Source organism: Leptodactylus fuscus, chromosome 1, assembly GCF_031893055.1.
Source record: "Leptodactylus fuscus isolate aLepFus1 chromosome 1, aLepFus1.hap2, whole genome shotgun sequence".
Lineage (NCBI taxonomy): Eukaryota > Metazoa > Chordata > Amphibia > Anura > Leptodactylidae > Leptodactylus > Leptodactylus fuscus.
The window spans coordinates 33,360,028-33,378,422 of record NC_134265.1 but is presented as its reverse complement, the minus strand read 5'-3'; the positions used below and the strand labels follow the sequence as shown (position 1 = coordinate 33,378,422).

The 18,395-nt window shown below is 44.9% G+C and overlaps 2 protein-coding genes across 2 annotated transcripts in view; both read left to right on the top strand.

The window, feature by feature from the left end:
- The window catches only part of LOC142197952 (von Willebrand factor A domain-containing protein 5A-like), a 39,492-nt gene extending 22,027 nt beyond the window's left edge, over positions 1–17,465 (top strand). The window contains exons 13-16 of the mRNA XM_075268733.1: positions 898–1,001; positions 5,411–5,641; positions 12,533–12,716; positions 17,448–17,465. Coding sequence (XP_075124834.1) covers positions 898–1,001; positions 5,411–5,641; positions 12,533–12,716; positions 17,448–17,465 — 537 coding nt within the window. The remainder of the gene's footprint in view (positions 1–897; positions 1,002–5,410; positions 5,642–12,532; positions 12,717–17,447) is intronic.
- Position 17,466: 1 nt separating this feature from the next.
- The window catches only part of LOC142198498 (von Willebrand factor A domain-containing protein 5A-like), a 46,005-nt gene continuing 45,076 nt past the window's right edge, over positions 17,467–18,395 (top strand). Inside the window, exon 1 of the mRNA XM_075269534.1 lies at positions 17,467–17,531. Coding sequence (XP_075125635.1) covers positions 17,507–17,531 — 25 coding nt within the window. The 5' untranslated portion in view covers positions 17,467–17,506. The remainder of the gene's footprint in view (positions 17,532–18,395) is intronic.

The window sequence follows — 18,395 nt, the reverse complement described above, 5'->3', positions numbered from 1 at the left end:
AGCAGTGGATCTGTGCAGGTAAGCGGACACCTAGGGGACTGAGTAGCTGTCGAATTTTTTTTTTCATCACTACACAGCATGTAGTCCAAAAATTAAAGTGTTCAATTTTTGGACTCCATGCTGTGTAGTGAATAGGATCGTTTTTAAAATCCGATCTTCGATCATTAAAACCATTGACCATTGACTTACATTAGGATCGGAACTGGGATCGGGTTCGAATGGAAAATGATCAGAAATCGGATTTTAAAAACGATCCTGAAGTCTGAAGATCGGCTCAACCCTAATCAAGACCATTGTGAAAATTTTCAAGAAACTGTTCTAGCACTTATCAGGACTCAGCAAATAAAAGCAACATGCAGGGAGATGAAAGTAAGAGAATATAGCTCGTAACTTCTAGGCGTCGGGCCTTGAGTAGAGCACATTGCGCATGTGCACAGGCCATGGAAAAATGGCGGCTAACAATACTGTTCGAACGGCCATTTTCCCGTGGCCTGTACGCCTGCGCAGTCTGCTCTGCTCAAGGCCCGGCGCCTAGAAGTTACAAGCCTGCGCCGGAAGAAGACATTGAAGATGACGCTGCGGACAAAGAAGGAGGCGGCGCTGGAGACAATTCTCTGGCTGCGGTCGGGATGCCCCCATCGCTGTTTGAGCGCTAGGGCCCGCCCCCATCGCTGCGAGATAACTCATTTGCATACCAGTAAAAAACGGTATTTCTAAGGAATGGTACGGCGGAGACCATGTCTAAAGGTAAGAGACGAATAGCCTTTCTAAAGGCTATTCCGGTGTCTTATCCACAAAAATAAAAAGGTTTTAGTGGTAGAATCCCTTTAAGCTACAAGATTACATATGATCCTAGAGATGGGAATATCACTTTACAGCCACTTTTCCATTTCCTAGGTGGAGACTGAAGCGGAGGGTGAGGTTTGCCTGCAGTACAACTTTAAGGATGAACTTTTAAATAACGCCATTTGTTTTCCTCTTAAAGTTGAGAAAGCTGAAAGGTAATTCAACACCAAGGTAACTCAAGTATATTATATACCCATAGGATGTACTTAAAGAAGAGAACAGACTGACCTCGAAATTTGTAATATTTTTTGATAAATACATTTTAGAATATCTTTGTGATCTTGATTTTAGAGGACCTTTCACCACCTACTTCAACTCCATTTCTTTCATACTTTAACCCTCTCCCGACATCCTCCATACTATTATGTCAGATATTTAAATATAAAAGTCGCCAAAGCTGCTGGGCCTCTGCTTTATTATACGGAGAAGACCCGGAGGCTATGCTCATGGGGGACTAATAATCCTATTAATATTATAAATGTGAAAGTTTGTGAGTTTGTGGGTTTGTGTGTTTGGATGTTTGCATGTTCGGATGTTTGTTCCTCAATCACGGAAAAACCGCTCCACCGATTTGGCTGAAATTTTCCACAAACATAGTTAATACACCAGATTAAACAGTAGGCTATTTTTCGTCACAATAGCGCACATACGTTTATGCCAGGACCTCCACAAACCCCAAACTCACACCACCATCTCTGCAATCTCACACACTTTGGACCATAGCAAGCCACAAAATTCATATTGCCCTCTACAGCCTCGCCCCTAACCCCACACAATCACATATACATATACTTTACCACTTTGCCCCTCACCTTAATGATTCTCCAGGAGGCGCTCTATAACGCTCCGGAGCAGCCATGTTTGCCGACCCCCACCGCTCTGACAATCCGTGACACCACCCACCCATGTCAATACCCCTAGGCGGTCTAATAAATGCAAAAAAAAAAGTTTAAAAAAGTAAAAAAAATATAAAAAATAAAATAAAAAGGATTACAAATTCAAATCACCCCCCTTTCCCTAGAACACATATAAAAGTAGTTAAAAACTGTGAAACACATACATGTTAGGTATCCCCACGTCTGAAATCGCCCGCTCTACAAAGCTATACAAATATTTTTCCTGCTCGGTAAACGCCGTAGCGGGAAAAATGGTCAAAAGTGCCAAACCGCCATTTTTTCACTGTTTTGATTCTGATAAAAATTTGAATAAAAAGTGATCAAAGCAATAAAATTTTCCGAAAATGGTAGAACTACAAAGTACACCTGGTCCCGCAAAAAAAGACGCCCTATACATCCCCATACACGCACGTATAAAAAGTTACGGCTGTCGAAATATGGCGACTTTTCAAAAAATAATTTTTTAACACAGTTTTGGATTTTTTTTAAGGGGTCAAAATGTAAATAAAACCATATAAATTTGATATCCCCGGAATCGTAACGAAACACAGAATACAGGGGACATGTCATTTTGGTTGCACAGTGAACGCCGTAAAACCAAAGCCCGTAAGAAAGTCGCAGAAATGCATTTTTTCTTCAAATCCACCCCATTCAGAATTATTTCCCTGCTTCCCAGTACATTATATAGAATAATTAATGGTGGCATCATGAAGAAAAATTTGTCCCAGGAAAAATTAAGACCTCATATGGCTCTGGGAGCGGAGAAATAAAAAAGTTATGGGGTTTAGAAGGAGGGGAGTCAAAAATGAAAATCAAAAAATGCCATCGGCGGGAAAGGGTTAACTTCAAATACTTCTATCCCAAAGTCACTATGTAAAGTTTCTCACAACACCGTATATATAGCAGCTCAAATACAAAGTAACTTCAACACAAAAGCCTCACGTATTCTCTGAATTACAGCAAAAACAAGATACAAAGTTACATTTCATATCCCATACCTTATACACAGTACGAAAACCTTACCCACGCCTGTATATACCCACTTCTACAATCACCGCAGACGAAGTCGCGGGTACCAGCTAGTAATAATATAATAATACATTTTATTTATGTAGAGACAACCTATTCCGCAGCGCTGTACAATTTGTAGGGTTCAAGTACATACAAAAAGATACATTACAAAGAAAGTCACTTCACACAATGGGACTGAGGGACCTGCTCACAAGAGCTTACAATCTATGAGGTAGAGGGGGTGACAAGAAGTAGCAGGGGCGGCATTGCTTATACAGAGGTCAGACAATTTTGTAATAGAGGTGACTGTCATTATACAAACATAAAACTTTGAGCCGTCACCAGTCGTGTCCTTTAACATGTGGATGGAGCTTGGACCTATAAAGTTATCCTGAAATGGCATCATATCATGTGGGGTAATGTGGGAGCGGGGACAGAGGAGGGTTAATTTTAGGGATTCTATTTACGGTACAGAAAGGTTTACATTAGGAATTGTGATAGGCCTGTCTGAAAAGATGTGTCTTTAGTTTGCGCTTGAAGCTGTAGAAATTGGGAGTTAATCTGATTGTCCGGGGTAGAGCATTCCAGAGAAGTGGTGCAGCTCGGGAGAAGTCTTGTATACGAGCGTGGGAGGTTCTGATAATAGAGGATGTAAGTGTTAGGTCATTGAGTGAATGGAGAGCACGGGTTGGGCAGTAGACAGAGATGAGGGAGGAAATGTATGGAGGTGCAGCATTATGGAGAGTCTTGTGGATGAGGGGGATAACTTTATATCTTATTCTATAATGAATAGGCAGCCAGTGTAGTGACTGGCACAGACCGGAGGCATCGCTGTAGCGTCTAGCCTGATAGATGAGCCTGGACGCTGCATTCAGAATAGATTGTAGAGGGGAGAGTTTAGTGAGGGAAAGAGCGATTAGTAAGGAGTTACAGTAGTCAAGGCGAGAATGAATCAGAGAGACAATAAGTGTCTTTAGTGTATCTCTGGTAAGGTAACGGCGTATTCTGGAGATGTTTTTAAGGTGGAGGTTTATATCTTGTGAATAATGAATCGTCACTCAGTGGTTAGGCTGGTGCTTGGAAATGGCTTCTCACAGCCATCATAATACAGTAAATGAAATTTCCGGCACTCTGAGTATGCTTCCAAAGTGAAATTTTATTCCGACAAATAAACGTTTTGGTCTAAAAGACCTTCCTCAGTGTGTCGGTAGGAAGAAGGAGGAATAGGAAGCCAAACAAAATGGATAGGGATGACACTCATCTACCAGGACTCCCTATCCATTTTGTTTGGCTTCCTATTCCTCCTTCTTCCTACCGACACACTGAGGAAGGTCTTTTAGACCGAAACGTTTATTTGTCGGAATAAAATTTCACTTTGGAAGCATACTCAGAGTGCCGGAAATTTCATTCACTTTAAGGTGGAGGTGACATGAGCGTGTGAATGATTGGATATGGGGGGTGAAGGAAAGGTCTGAGTCAAACACAACCCCGAGGCAGTGGGCATGCTGCCTAAGAGTTATGGTAAGGCCTGAGACTGCAATGGATATATCAGGGACAGATCTATTAGATGGTGGAAACAGAAGTAGTTTACGAGATTTAGTTTCAGATAGAGTGAAGGCATGATATTTAAGACAGCAGAAAGACAGTCACTGGTGTTCTGTATTAGTGCAGGGGTGATGTCACGGGAAGATATGTATAATTGGGTGTCATTTGGTACCGGAAGCCAAATCTGTTGATGGTTTGTCCAATGGGGGCTGTGTAGAGAGAGAAGAGCAGGGGGCCTAGGACCTAGCCCTGAGGAACCCCAACAGCAATGGAAAGAGGGGAGGAAACAGAGCCCGCAAATGATACACTGAAAGTGCGGTTGGAGAGATAAGAGGAGAACCAGGAGAGCGCAGTGTCATTGAGGCCGACTGAGCGGAGCATAGTGAGGAGGAGATGATGGTCGATGGTGTCAAAAGCTGCAGAGAGGTCCAGAAGAATAAGAAGAGAGAAGTCACCATTGGATTTAGCCATCAGGAGATCATTGGAGACTTTTATGAGGGATAATGGGACTAATTACTTCTCCTCACATAATGCCCCAGTAGTGGCCCCCATATGTTACAAAAAAAATACTGGTGCAACCCCTTTCCCACACAGTATAATGCTCCTGTGCCCCCCCCAAAAATTGTTAAAACAGGGTTCAGAAGAAACCGTCATCTCCAACCATGGTCCCCTAAGCCCTGATAACTTGAAACAGCAAAACAGCAGTAGGGGTCAGAATCATCCCTGCCACCTGCTTGCGTTTCTCTCATCCACTGTCTTAATGAAAGGGTTTGGAGGCTAGGTCCGGACAGTTGCTGGTCAGGGTTGACGTTCAGACTGCACCAGTTTAGTATCCCTGATCTAGAGATTTACAAATTTTTCCTGAGTAGGTAACAATTGGTGTCTGTGTTATTAGTTTGTTTTCTTCTTCTGGATCAACAGGGTAGGATTAGAGATTAGTTATGAGTCTTTTTATAATTCATTCCTACTTTAAAATGAATAGTATGTGACATATAATTTGATAACGTCTTGATCTTGAAACTAGATTCTCTGAACCATTGTACACAATAACCATGTAGACAATGGCCCACAGTACTGGTCTACCCATCTTCTAACTCTCATTCTTCTCTTAGACCCACCATCCATAGACTGGCGGCCAAGTCCCTGATCTCTGAGCTGGAAAGTGGAATGGACTCAAAGTCTGAGGAGGTGAAGAAGAAGATCCTGGAGACCAGTCTACAGTCTCGAGTCATCTCCTCACTCACTGCCTTTGTCGCTGTTAATAAGGACACCAAGACTCCAGTGGAAGGTCCTCCAGTACGAAGAGACGTCCCTGCTCCAAGTACTCAATTCTATACTTTCTTGTTTGCACTAGGATGTGTAGTTATGCTGTTATATTATATAAAATACCAGTATGTTGTACACATAAAAGGTATGAGTGTCCTTAAAATAGAACTCGCCATACCAGTGCTTATATAATACAATCGGCCATCCCAATGCTTTTAAAATAGAACTAGCCATATCAGTGCCCACAAAATAAAACAAGCCATATAAATGCTCCCACAACAGATCAGTGGTTATATTATTGAACTGAACAGATCTAGAACTTACTATATCATATAACAGGATGGATCATACTGGTGTCCTTTAATAAAAACAGCTATATCCATGCCCCAACCCATCGGAGGGAATCAGAGGATGGGAGTAATATTTGGAGTTGTCACTAGTGGCCAGGAGCACTCAGCTGACCCCTCCAGCCCACCTTCTTATTTGGGGCAGTGATGAGAGGGCCTACGGTGCAACTGATGGTGGGAGTCTTCTAATATCACTGTGTGAGTTGGGTGTATACGTGCCTCAAGTATACACACCTTAAGTGAAGGTTGGTGACACAGGGACCTGGTACACATCATCTGCCCAGAATCCATTGTGGTCAGTCTTGAGGGTGAACTCCACTCTGTCCCCTGGGTGCAGACTGTGTTGGTGTTTTAGCAACCCAGGCCTCTTAATTCGCCTATGGTGCAGAAATACACTGAAGTGTTCTCCTATCTCGTGTATGTAGTCACACCCCGTGACTCGGTCAAAATCTAAGACCTTGCCTCTCCTCTAGTCAGGCAACTTGCCCTCTGCATTTGTCTCCTGCCTAGGACAGAGATGCGGTAGACCTTTTCCTCTTCAACTTTAAGGCTGCATTCACATGGAGTAAACGCTGGCGTTTTTTGTGTGTTTTTTGCACATAGCGCCGCGTTTACGCCGCGTAGCGTCGCGTTAACGCCGCGTATACGCCGCGTTAACGCCGCGCTATTTAGCGGTGGCGTTGCCCGGCGTATACGCGGCGTATACGCAGCGTTAACGCGACGCTACGCGGCGTAAACGCGGCGCTATGTGCAAAAAACACACAAAAAACGCCAGCGTTTACTCCATGTGAATGCAGCCTAAGTTTCTGGCACCCAACAATGGTGGTAGACCCTCAGCTAGTGGATCAGCAGATGGTACAGACTGGGCTCAAGCCCGAGTCTTAGGAGCAGCTCACATAGAAGCCATGACGCAGCCAAGACTATCTCCTCCACCAGCCCTAATATTTCAGGATCGTCACCCTGCCTCCAGGACTTTGGTTCCTGGTTCAGGCTCTTGACTGTGGGGGATTTTGAATAATATGGTCAGAACATGGCACTCAGCACATGAATGCTCCGCAACTATTTGGATCTTTCCTTTGCACCCCATAACTTATGCTGGTGGACAGTGCTGGCTGCGCATAGGAGTGAATGAGATTTGATCATACCCAAGATGGCGGCACCCACAAGGCTGCTCTGAAGATTAAAACTGTCCCACTCTAAAAAGTGACTGGTGATAGGCTGTTTTCGAGGTACTAGACTACTGCGAGGCAGCTTTGGTCTTTTCTCTCTTGAGCACTGTTTTGGCTGATGTTAACCTCTGCAGAGCTGTAAAGAATCTTGTGTGACAATTTCCAACAGATATTAAAACTTTAGGGGCTGGAATGGTAAGTTAAGTAGGCAACCCCAGAAATGTCTGACAGTCTCTGAATATGCAGTGTGGCACAAAACAATTAACGGTGCAAAATCCAGCTTGCAAAATCCCGACAGTGCTGGCATTAATACAGTTCACTGGCACATTTATACAGAGTCCTCAGGTTCACTAGTTGTGACAGTTCTGATAGTTTCCAGCACTTCCACAGTATACAGCTTGGCAAACTATTCTTTTTGCAGAATAAGGGTGCATGCACACTGAGTAACGCCGGGCGTGTATGAGAGCCGTACACGCCGGCATTACAGCAGACTGCCGAACACTTCCCATTCACTTCAATGGGAGCGCTCGTAACAGCGGCGTTTACGAGCGCTCCCATTGAAGTGAATGGGAAGTGTTCGGCAGCCCTGCTGTAACGCCGGCGTGTACGGCTCTCATACACGCCCGGCGTTACGTAGTGTGCATGCACCCGAACACAGTGCTATACGGTTTATGCAGCAATACAACTTTCATGGAGCTTCCTTGTAGCGAATAGTTCACACTTACTGGGTGATAGTTCACAAAATAATGGAAGTTTTTGCTTACCAGTTTGATAAAAGCGGTCACGGAGGTAATATATCCTGTTTGTGATGCCAAAAACAATTGCTGCAATGCATTGGAGGGAACCAGAGGATGGGAGAAGTAGTTGGAATTGTCAGAGGTGGCTTCGAGTCCTCTACCGACTCCTCCAGCTCACCTCCCTAGTTGGGGCCTGGAGAACTTCCAACATCACTGAGCCAGGTGATGATGGTCAGAAGAGCCCTTGATGGGAAGCATAGGGCTCTCTTCCTGTTCTCTATGCTTAGTGTAGCGCACACAGACACACAATGCAAAGATCGACTGAACCTCTCTCCTTTATATCTGGTTTCAGGTGTCATTTTTATATTGCCCACACCTGTTACTTGCCACAGGTGACTTTGAATGTGCATCACATTCTTGAAACAAAGTCATTCACGCACAGTTTTGAAAAGGTGCCAATTTATGGATAATGTGTGAAATTATGTCCAGTTTCACTTTTTTTTTTTTTTTTTTTTGTTGTTGTTCCAATACAAACAAAGGAAATAAACATGAATATAAGAAAACATATGTGACTGCAATACTGTTCTGGGAGAAATACTTTGTTTTCTGGAAAAATCTAATGGCTATCATCACTAATGGCTATGATTGTATATACACAGTGGAACAAACAATAAAAACAGTGCAAGTGATACAAACAGGGCCTCCATCAGGAATTTTGGGGCCCCATACAGCCTAAGTGTCTGGCCCCCCCCCACTTTAAAACGACCTTATTTTGCGTCATACCAATTCTGTATTACATTTCCCTTTATTTAGCAGCATTACAAGGCTTAATCAGATTCTATTTGCAGGTAAAATCTGCTACGTGTGAATGCGCCTATAGAGAGCTGACACCATTTATAAGAGCCCTCCTAATAAATCCTCAGGGCTTTTTCACGTTGCGTTTTTGGCCTCCCTTGCCGGGATACGTTGGTAACCAGTCAGAATCAGCTGTCAACTTATCCCTGAACGAAGAACTGGCCATTAAAAAAAAAGGGGGGGCTGCAGTTCTCCGTGCAGGGATAAGTGGGGAGCTGATTGTGACTGGTTACCAACGTATCCCGGCAAGGGAGGCCAAAAACGCAACGTGAACACTCCTTTAAAGTGAAAGTCCCACCCCCAAACAGGCTGCTATGCTGGTAGCATAGCAGCCTACATCATTATTATTCTCCAGCTAAAAACTTATATATTATATATTATTGCCCCAGTTCCCTCTCCGCAGTGCCGCACACCCGATGTCCCAACAATCCCCCCCCCCCCCGTCTACCCTCTAACATCTTTCCATTGCCCCCTGTACCCATACCTCCCAACTTTTGAAGAACCAAAAGAGGGACAAAATGTGCGGCGCGCTTTGCGCGCCGTGGGAAATTTAGCCCCACCCACTGTTATGTTGACTCCACCCACTCATTAATTTTTCATGTGCCCGCACACTGTATAATCCTCCTACAGTCACCCGTAAATTATATGTCCCCCCTCCGTCTCTCCCCCAGCTTCATATACACCCTTCATCTGCCCCCAGATTCATGTCCCCCCATCTCTGCCCCCAGATTCATGTCCCCTCCATTTCTGCCCACAGATTCATGTCACCACATCTCTGCCCCCAGATTCATGTCCCTCCATCTCTGCCCCCAGATTCATGTCCCCCCATCTCTGCCCTCAGATTAATGTCCCCTCCATCTCTGCCCCCAGATTCATGTCCCCCCATCTCTGCCCCCAGATTTAGGTCCCCTCCATCTCTGCCCCCAGATTCATGTCCCTCCATCTCTGCCCCAAGTGTCATGCCGTCCTCTCCATCTCTGCCCCCAGATTCATGTCCCTCCATCTCTGCCCCCAGTGTCATGCCGTCCTCTCCTTCATCTGCCCCCAGTTTCACATTCCACATTACACTTACCTTCTCCTTCGTTCCCCCGCTGCTCTCTGCGCGCCTCTCTCTCATACTGGCGCACAGTTGTAGACGCGATGTGACGTCATCACATCGCGTCTACACTGCCGGGTAGCCGGCGGCAGCGGCAAAGCGAGGAGCTGACACAGGTTAGCTGACACATATGCTGACCTGTGTCAGCTCCTTGCTTCAGCCGCGTAAGTGTTTAACTCAGATCTGCGTCCTCTGGACGCAGATCTGAGTTGAAACAAACAGGACATACAATGACTGCTGCCGGCGCCAGGGGGCCTGGGCCCCCCCAATTTTTAAATTTGGCCGGGCCCCTGACGCCAGTAGCAGTAGTACTGGCCTATTGGCGGCCCTGGATACAAAAACAATTTAGCAGTGTCCACTGTGATGCTGCACTAGTACACATATAATAGAGCTTAATATATCAATGTACCCTTTTAACCCCTTCCCACTCTGATGTACTTTGATATCATGGGTGGAAGAGAAGATAAAATAATATACATTTCTGGAACAGTGATGGCATGGGCTCTGGAGCTGGGTAAGATTTGCTTTTCTAATACTGTTATTCTTTTATTTTTGCAGGTTTTATGTCTAAGTTAAACTCACTGAGTTATAGATCATCAGCTATTACAAACAGCAATATGCTCAAGCATAGCTACTTATCATGTAAGTACTGTCAGGGGGGTTCACACTTGCGCTCGGTCTCCAGTTTGTGCATCAGTTTTAAAACCCGGTCAGTTTTAAAACCCATTCACTTTAATGGGTTTGTAAAGGTGACCACTAGGGTTGAGCTGATCTTGACTTTTCAGGATCGATTTTAAAATCCGATTCCTGATCATTTTTCATTCGAACCCGATCTCGATCCCAATTCCGATCCCAATGCAAGTCAATGGAATTTTTTTATTAATCGGAGATCAGATTTTAAAAGCAATCCTAGTCACTATACAGCATGGAATCTAAGAATTGTTATAATCCACGCTGTGTAGTGAATCACTAAGTAGCCAGAGGATTTTTTTAAAATCCTCTGGCTACTTAGTCCCCCCTGGTGTCCACTTATCTGCAGAGATGACTGCTCCGGTGCCTGGTGTTCTTCTTCGCCTCACTGCCGCTCCACGCTGCTCTTCTCACCTCGCTGCCCCCTGCCTCCCTGTGTCAAAGGAGCACATTTTAGGGAGGTGTCTGTCTACAAGCTTGCTGACTGTTTCCACTGAATACACTGAATACCATATGAATTATGACTCTACACCTCTAAAGAAGAATAAATCTGTAATTTTTGATCAGTGCTGGAGAAGTAATACAATGCATTTATAAAGTGATCCAACTGGATATATAAAGTATATATATATATATATATATATATATATATATATATATATATATATATATATATAGTAGATTACACATATATTATACACCAGTGGTTCTCCTATTCCTCCTTCTTCCTACCGACACACTGAGGAAGGTCTTTTAGACCGAAACGTTTATTTGTCGGAATAAAATTTCACTTTGGAAGCATACTCAGAGTGCCGGAAATTTCATTCACTTTAAGGTGGAGGTGACATGAGCGTGTGAATGATTGGATATGGGGGGTGAAGGAAAGGTCTGAGTCAAACACAACCCCGAGGCAGTGGGCATGCTGCCTAAGAGTTATGGTAAGGCCTGAGACTGCAATGGATATATCAGGGACAGATCTATTAGATGGTGGAAACAGAAGTAGTTTACGAGATTTAGTTTCAGATAGAGTGAAGGCATGATATTTAAGACAGCAGAAAGACAGTCACTGGTGTTCTGTATTAGTGCAGGGGTGATGTCACGGGAAGATATGTATAATTGGGTGTCATTTGGTACCGGAAGCCAAATCTGTTGATGGTTTGTCCAATGGGGGCTGTGTAGAGAGAGAAGAGCAGGGGGCCTAGGACCTAGCCCTGAGGAACCCCAACAGCAATGGAAAGAGGGGAGGAAACAGAGCCCGCAAATGATACACTGAAAGTGCGGTTGGAGAGATAAGAGGAGAACCAGGAGAGCGCAGTGTCATTGAGGCCGACTGAGCGGAGCATAGTGAGGAGGAGATGATGGTCGATGGTGTCAAAAGCTGCAGAGAGGTCCAGAAGAATAAGAAGAGAGAAGTCACCATTGGATTTAGCCATCAGGAGATCATTGGAGACTTTTATGAGGGATAATGGGACTAATTACTTCTCCTCACATAATGCCCCAGTAGTGGCCCCCATATGTTACAAAAAAAATACTGGTGCAACCCCTTTCCCACACAGTATAATGCTCCTGTGCCCCCCCCAAAAATTGTTAAAACAGGGTTCAGAAGAAACCGTCATCTCCAACCATGGTCCCCTAAGCCCTGATAACTTGAAACAGCAAAACAGCAGTAGGGGTCAGAATCATCCCTGCCACCTGCTTGCGTTTCTCTCATCCACTGTCTTAATGAAAGGGTTTGGAGGCTAGGTCCGGACAGTTGCTGGTCAGGGTTGACGTTCAGACTGCACCAGTTTAGTATCCCTGATCTAGAGATTTACAAATTTTTCCTGAGTAGGTAACAATTGGTGTCTGTGTTATTAGTTTGTTTTCTTCTTCTGGATCAACAGGGTAGGATTAGAGATTAGTTATGAGTCTTTTTATAATTCATTCCTACTTTAAAATGAATAGTATGTGACATATAATTTGATAACGTCTTGATCTTGAAACTAGATTCTCTGAACCATTGTACACAATAACCATGTAGACAATGGCCCACAGTACTGGTCTACCCATCTTCTAACTCTCATTCTTCTCTTAGACCCACCATCCATAGACTGGCGGCCAAGTCCCTGATCTCTGAGCTGGAAAGTGGAATGGACTCAAAGTCTGAGGAGGTGAAGAAGAAGATCCTGGAGACCAGTCTACAGTCTCGAGTCATCTCCTCACTCACTGCCTTTGTCGCTGTTAATAAGGACACCAAGACTCCAGTGGAAGGTCCTCCAGTACGAAGAGACGTCCCTGCTCCAAGTACTCAATTCTATACTTTCTTGTTTGCACTAGGATGTGTAGTTATGCTGTTATATTATATAAAATACCAGTATGTTGTACACATAAAAGGTATGAGTGTCCTTAAAATAGAACTCGCCATACCAGTGCTTATATAATACAATCGGCCATCCCAATGCTTTTAAAATAGAACTAGCCATATCAGTGCCCACAAAATAAAACAAGCCATATAAATGCTCCCACAACAGATCAGTGGTTATATTATTGAACTGAACAGATCTAGAACTTACTATATCATATAACAGGATGGATCATACTGGTGTCCTTTAATAAAAACAGCTATATCCATGCCCCAACCCATCGGAGGGAATCAGAGGATGGGAGTAATATTTGGAGTTGTCACTAGTGGCCAGGAGCACTCAGCTGACCCCTCCAGCCCACCTTCTTATTTGGGGCAGTGATGAGAGGGCCTACGGTGCAACTGATGGTGGGAGTCTTCTAATATCACTGTGTGAGTTGGGTGTATACGTGCCTCAAGTATACACACCTTAAGTGAAGGTTGGTGACACAGGGACCTGGTACACATCATCTGCCCAGAATCCATTGTGGTCAGTCTTGAGGGTGAACTCCACTCTGTCCCCTGGGTGCAGACTGTGTTGGTGTTTTAGCAACCCAGGCCTCTTAATTCGCCTATGGTGCAGAAATACACTGAAGTGTTCTCCTATCTCGTGTATGTAGTCACACCCCGTGACTCGGTCAAAATCTAAGACCTTGCCTCTCCTCTAGTCAGGCAACTTGCCCTCTGCATTTGTCTCCTGCCTAGGACAGAGATGCGGTAGACCTTTTCCTCTTCAACTTTAAGGCTGCATTCACATGGAGTAAACGCTGGCGTTTTTTGTGTGTTTTTTGCACATAGCGCCGCGTTTACGCCGCGTAGCGTCGCGTTAACGCCGCGTATACGCCGCGTTAACGCCGCGCTATTTAGCGGTGGCGTTGCCCGGCGTATACGCGGCGTATACGCAGCGTTAACGCGACGCTACGCGGCGTAAACGCGGCGCTATGTGCAAAAAACACACAAAAAACGCCAGCGTTTACTCCATGTGAATGCAGCCTAAGTTTCTGGCACCCAACAATGGTGGTAGACCCTCAGCTAGTGGATCAGCAGATGGTACAGACTGGGCTCAAGCCCGAGTCTTAGGAGCAGCTCACATAGAAGCCATGACGCAGCCAAGACTATCTCCTCCACCAGCCCTAATATTTCAGGATCGTCACCCTGCCTCCAGGACTTTGGTTCCTGGTTCAGGCTCTTGACTGTGGGGGATTTTGAATAATATGGTCAGAACATGGCACTCAGCACATGAATGCTCCGCAACTATTTGGATCTTTCCTTTGCACCCCATAACTTATGCTGGTGGACAGTGCTGGCTGCGCATAGGAGTGAATGAGATTTGATCATACCCAAGATGGCGGCACCCACAAGGCTGCTCTGAAGATTAAAACTGTCCCACTCTAAAAAGTGACTGGTGATAGGCTGTTTTCGAGGTACTAGACTACTGCGAGGCAGCTTTGGTCTTTTCTCTCTTGAGCACTGTTTTGGCTGATGTTAACCTCTGCAGAGCTGTAAAGAATCTTGTGTGACAATTTCCAACAGATATTAAAACTTTAGGGGCTGGAATGGTAAGTTAAGTAGGCAACCCCAGAAATGTCTGACAGTCTCTGAATATGCAGTGTGGCACAAAACAATTAACGGTGCAAAATCCAGCTTGCAAAATCCCGACAGTGCTGGCATTAATACAGTTCACTGGCACATTTATACAGAGTCCTCAGGTTCACTAGTTGTGACAGTTCTGATAGTTTCCAGCACTTCCACAGTATACAGCTTGGCAAACTATTCTTTTTGCAGAATAAGGGTGCATGCACACTGAGTAACGCCGGGCGTGTATGAGAGCCGTACACGCCGGCATTACAGCAGACTGCCGAACACTTCCCATTCACTTCAATGGGAGCGCTCGTAACAGCGGCGTTTACGAGCGCTCCCATTGAAGTGAATGGGAAGTGTTCGGCAGCCCTGCTGTAACGCCGGCGTGTACGGCTCTCATACACGCCCGGCGTTACGTAGTGTGCATGCACCCGAACACAGTGCTATACGGTTTATGCAGCAATACAACTTTCATGGAGCTTCCTTGTAGCGAATAGTTCACACTTACTGGGTGATAGTTCACAAAATAATGGAAGTTTTTGCTTACCAGTTTGATAAAAGCGGTCACGGAGGTAATATATCCTGTTTGTGATGCCAAAAACAATTGCTGCAATGCATTGGAGGGAACCAGAGGATGGGAGAAGTAGTTGGAATTGTCAGAGGTGGCTTCGAGTCCTCTACCGACTCCTCCAGCTCACCTCCCTAGTTGGGGCCTGGAGAACTTCCAACATCACTGAGCCAGGTGATGATGGTCAGAAGAGCCCTTGATGGGAAGCATAGGGCTCTCTTCCTGTTCTCTATGCTTAGTGTAGCGCACACAGACACACAATGCAAAGATCGACTGAACCTCTCTCCTTTATATCTGGTTTCAGGTGTCATTTTTATATTGCCCACACCTGTTACTTGCCACAGGTGACTTTGAATGTGCATCACATTCTTGAAACAAAGTCATTCACGCACAGTTTTGAAAAGGTGCCAATTTATGGATAATGTGTGAAATTATGTCCAGTTTCACTTTTTTTTTTTTTTTTTTTTGTTGTTGTTCCAATACAAACAAAGGAAATAAACATGAATATAAGAAAACATATGTGACTGCAATACTGTTCTGGGAGAAATACTTTGTTTTCTGGAAAAATCTAATGGCTATCATCACTAATGGCTATGATTGTATATACACAGTGGAACAAACAATAAAAACAGTGCAAGTGATACAAACAGGGCCTCCATCAGGAATTTTGGGGCCCCATACAGCCTAAGTGTCTGGCCCCCCCCCACTTTAAAACGACCTTATTTTGCGTCATACCAATTCTGTATTACATTTCCCTTTATTTAGCAGCATTACAAGGCTTAATCAGATTCTATTTGCAGGTAAAATCTGCTACGTGTGAATGCGCCTATAGAGAGCTGACACCATTTATAAGAGCCCTCCTAATAAATCCTCAGGGCTTTTTCACGTTGCGTTTTTGGCCTCCCTTGCCGGGATACGTTGGTAACCAGTCAGAATCAGCTGTCAACTTATCCCTGAACGAAGAACTGGCCATTAAAAAAAAAGGGGGGGCTGCAGTTCTCCGTGCAGGGATAAGTGGGGAGCTGATTGTGACTGGTTACCAACGTATCCCGGCAAGGGAGGCCAAAAACGCAACGTGAACACTCCTTTAAAGTGAAAGTCCCACCCCCAAACAGGCTGCTATGCTGGTAGCATAGCAGCCTACATCATTATTATTCTCCAGCTAAAAACTTATATATTATATATTATTGCCCCAGTTCCCTCTCCGCAGTGCCGCACACCCGATGTCCCAACAATCCCCCCCCCCCCGTCTACCCTCTAACATCTTTCCATTGCCCCCTGTACCCATACCTCCCAACTTTTGAAGAACCAAAAGAGGGACAAAATGTGCGGCGCGCTTTGCGCGCCGTGGGAAATTTAGCCCCACCCACTGTTATGTTGACTCCACCCACTCATTAATTTTTCATGTGCCCGCACACTGTATAATCCTCCTACAGTCACCCGTAAATTATATGTCCCCCCTCCGTCTCTCCCCCAGCTTCATATACACCCTTCATCTGCCCCCAGATTCATGTCCCCCCATCTCTGCCCCCAGATTCATGTCCCCTCCATTTCTGCCCACAGATTCATGTCACCACATCTCTGCCCCCAGATTCATGTCCCTCCATCTCTGCCCCCAGATTCATGTCCCCCCATCTCTGCCCTCAGATTAATGTCCCCTCCATCTCTGCCCCCAGATTCATGTCCCCCCATCTCTGCCCCCAGATTTAGGTCCCCTCCATCTCTGCCCCCAGATTCATGTCCCTCCATCTCTGCCCCAAGTGTCATGCCGTCCTCTCCATCTCTGCCCCCAGATTCATGTCCCTCCATCTCTGCCCCCAGTGTCATGCCGTCCTCTCCTTCATCTGCCCCCAGTTTCACATTCCACATTACACTTACCTTCTCCTTCGTTCCCCCGCTGCTCTCTGCGCGCCTCTCTCTCATACTGGCGCACAGTTGTAGACGCGATGTGACGTCATCACATCGCGTCTACACTGCCGGGTAGCCGGCGGCAGCGGCAAAGCGAGGAGCTGACACAGGTTAGCTGACACATATGCTGACCTGTGTCAGCTCCTTGCTTCAGCCGCGTAAGTGTTTAACTCAGATCTGCGTCCTCTGGACGCAGATCTGAGTTGAAACAAACAGGACATACAATGACTGCTGCCGGCGCCAGGGGGCCTGGGCCCCCCCAATTTTTAAATTTGGCCGGGCCCCTGACGCCAGTAGCAGTAGTACTGGCCTATTGGCGGCCCTGGATACAAAAACAATTTAGCAGTGTCCACTGTGATGCTGCACTAGTACACATATAATAGAGCTTAATATATCAATGTACCCTTTTAACCCCTTCCCACTCTGATGTACTTTGATATCATGGGTGGAAGAGAAGATAAAATAATATACATTTCTGGAACAGTGATGGCATGGGCTCTGGAGCTGGGTAAGATTTGCTTTTCTAATACTGTTATTCTTTTATTTTTGCAGGTTTTATGTCTAAGTTAAACTCACTGAGTTATAGATCATCAGCTATTACAAACAGCAATATGCTCAAGCATAGCTACTTATCATGTAAGTACTGTCAGGGGGGTTCACACTTGCGCTCGGTCTCCAGTTTGTGCATCAGTTTTAAAACCCGGTCAGTTTTAAAACCCATTCACTTTAATGGGTTTGTAAAGGTGACCACTAGGGTTGAGCTGATCTTGACTTTTCAGGATCGATTTTAAAATCCGATTCCTGATCATTTTTCATTCGAACCCGATCTCGATCCCAATTCCGATCCCAATGCAAGTCAATGGAATTTTTTTATTAATCGGAGATCAGATTTTAAAAGCAATCCTAGTCACTATACAGCATGGAATCTAAGAATTGTTATAATCCACGCTGTGTAGTGAATCACTAAGTAGCCAGAGGATTTTTTTAAAATCCTCTGGCTACTTAGTCCCCCCTGGTGTCCACTTATCTGCAGAGATGACTGCTCCGGTGCCTGGTGTTCTTCTTCGCCTCACTGCCGCTCCACGCTGCTCTTCTCACCTCGCTGCCCCCTGCCTCCCTGTGTCAAAGGAGCACATTTTAGGGAGGTGTCTGTCTACAAGCTTGCTGACTGTTTCCACTGAATACACTGAATACCATATGAATTATGACTCTACACCTCTAAAGAAGAATAAATCTGTAATTTTTGATCAGTGCTGGAGAAGTAATACAATGCATTTATAAAGTGATCCAACTGGATATATAAAGTATATATATATATATATATATATATATATATATATATATAGTAGATTACACATATATTATACACCAGTGGTTCTCAAATTGTCTGTGGACAGGACCACGTTTGGCCAAGATTTTTGTTTGGGACCATATACATTACTTAACTCAATTTGAAAATTTGTCCCTGTAACATTGAAATCCTCAATATCTGTATTCTGC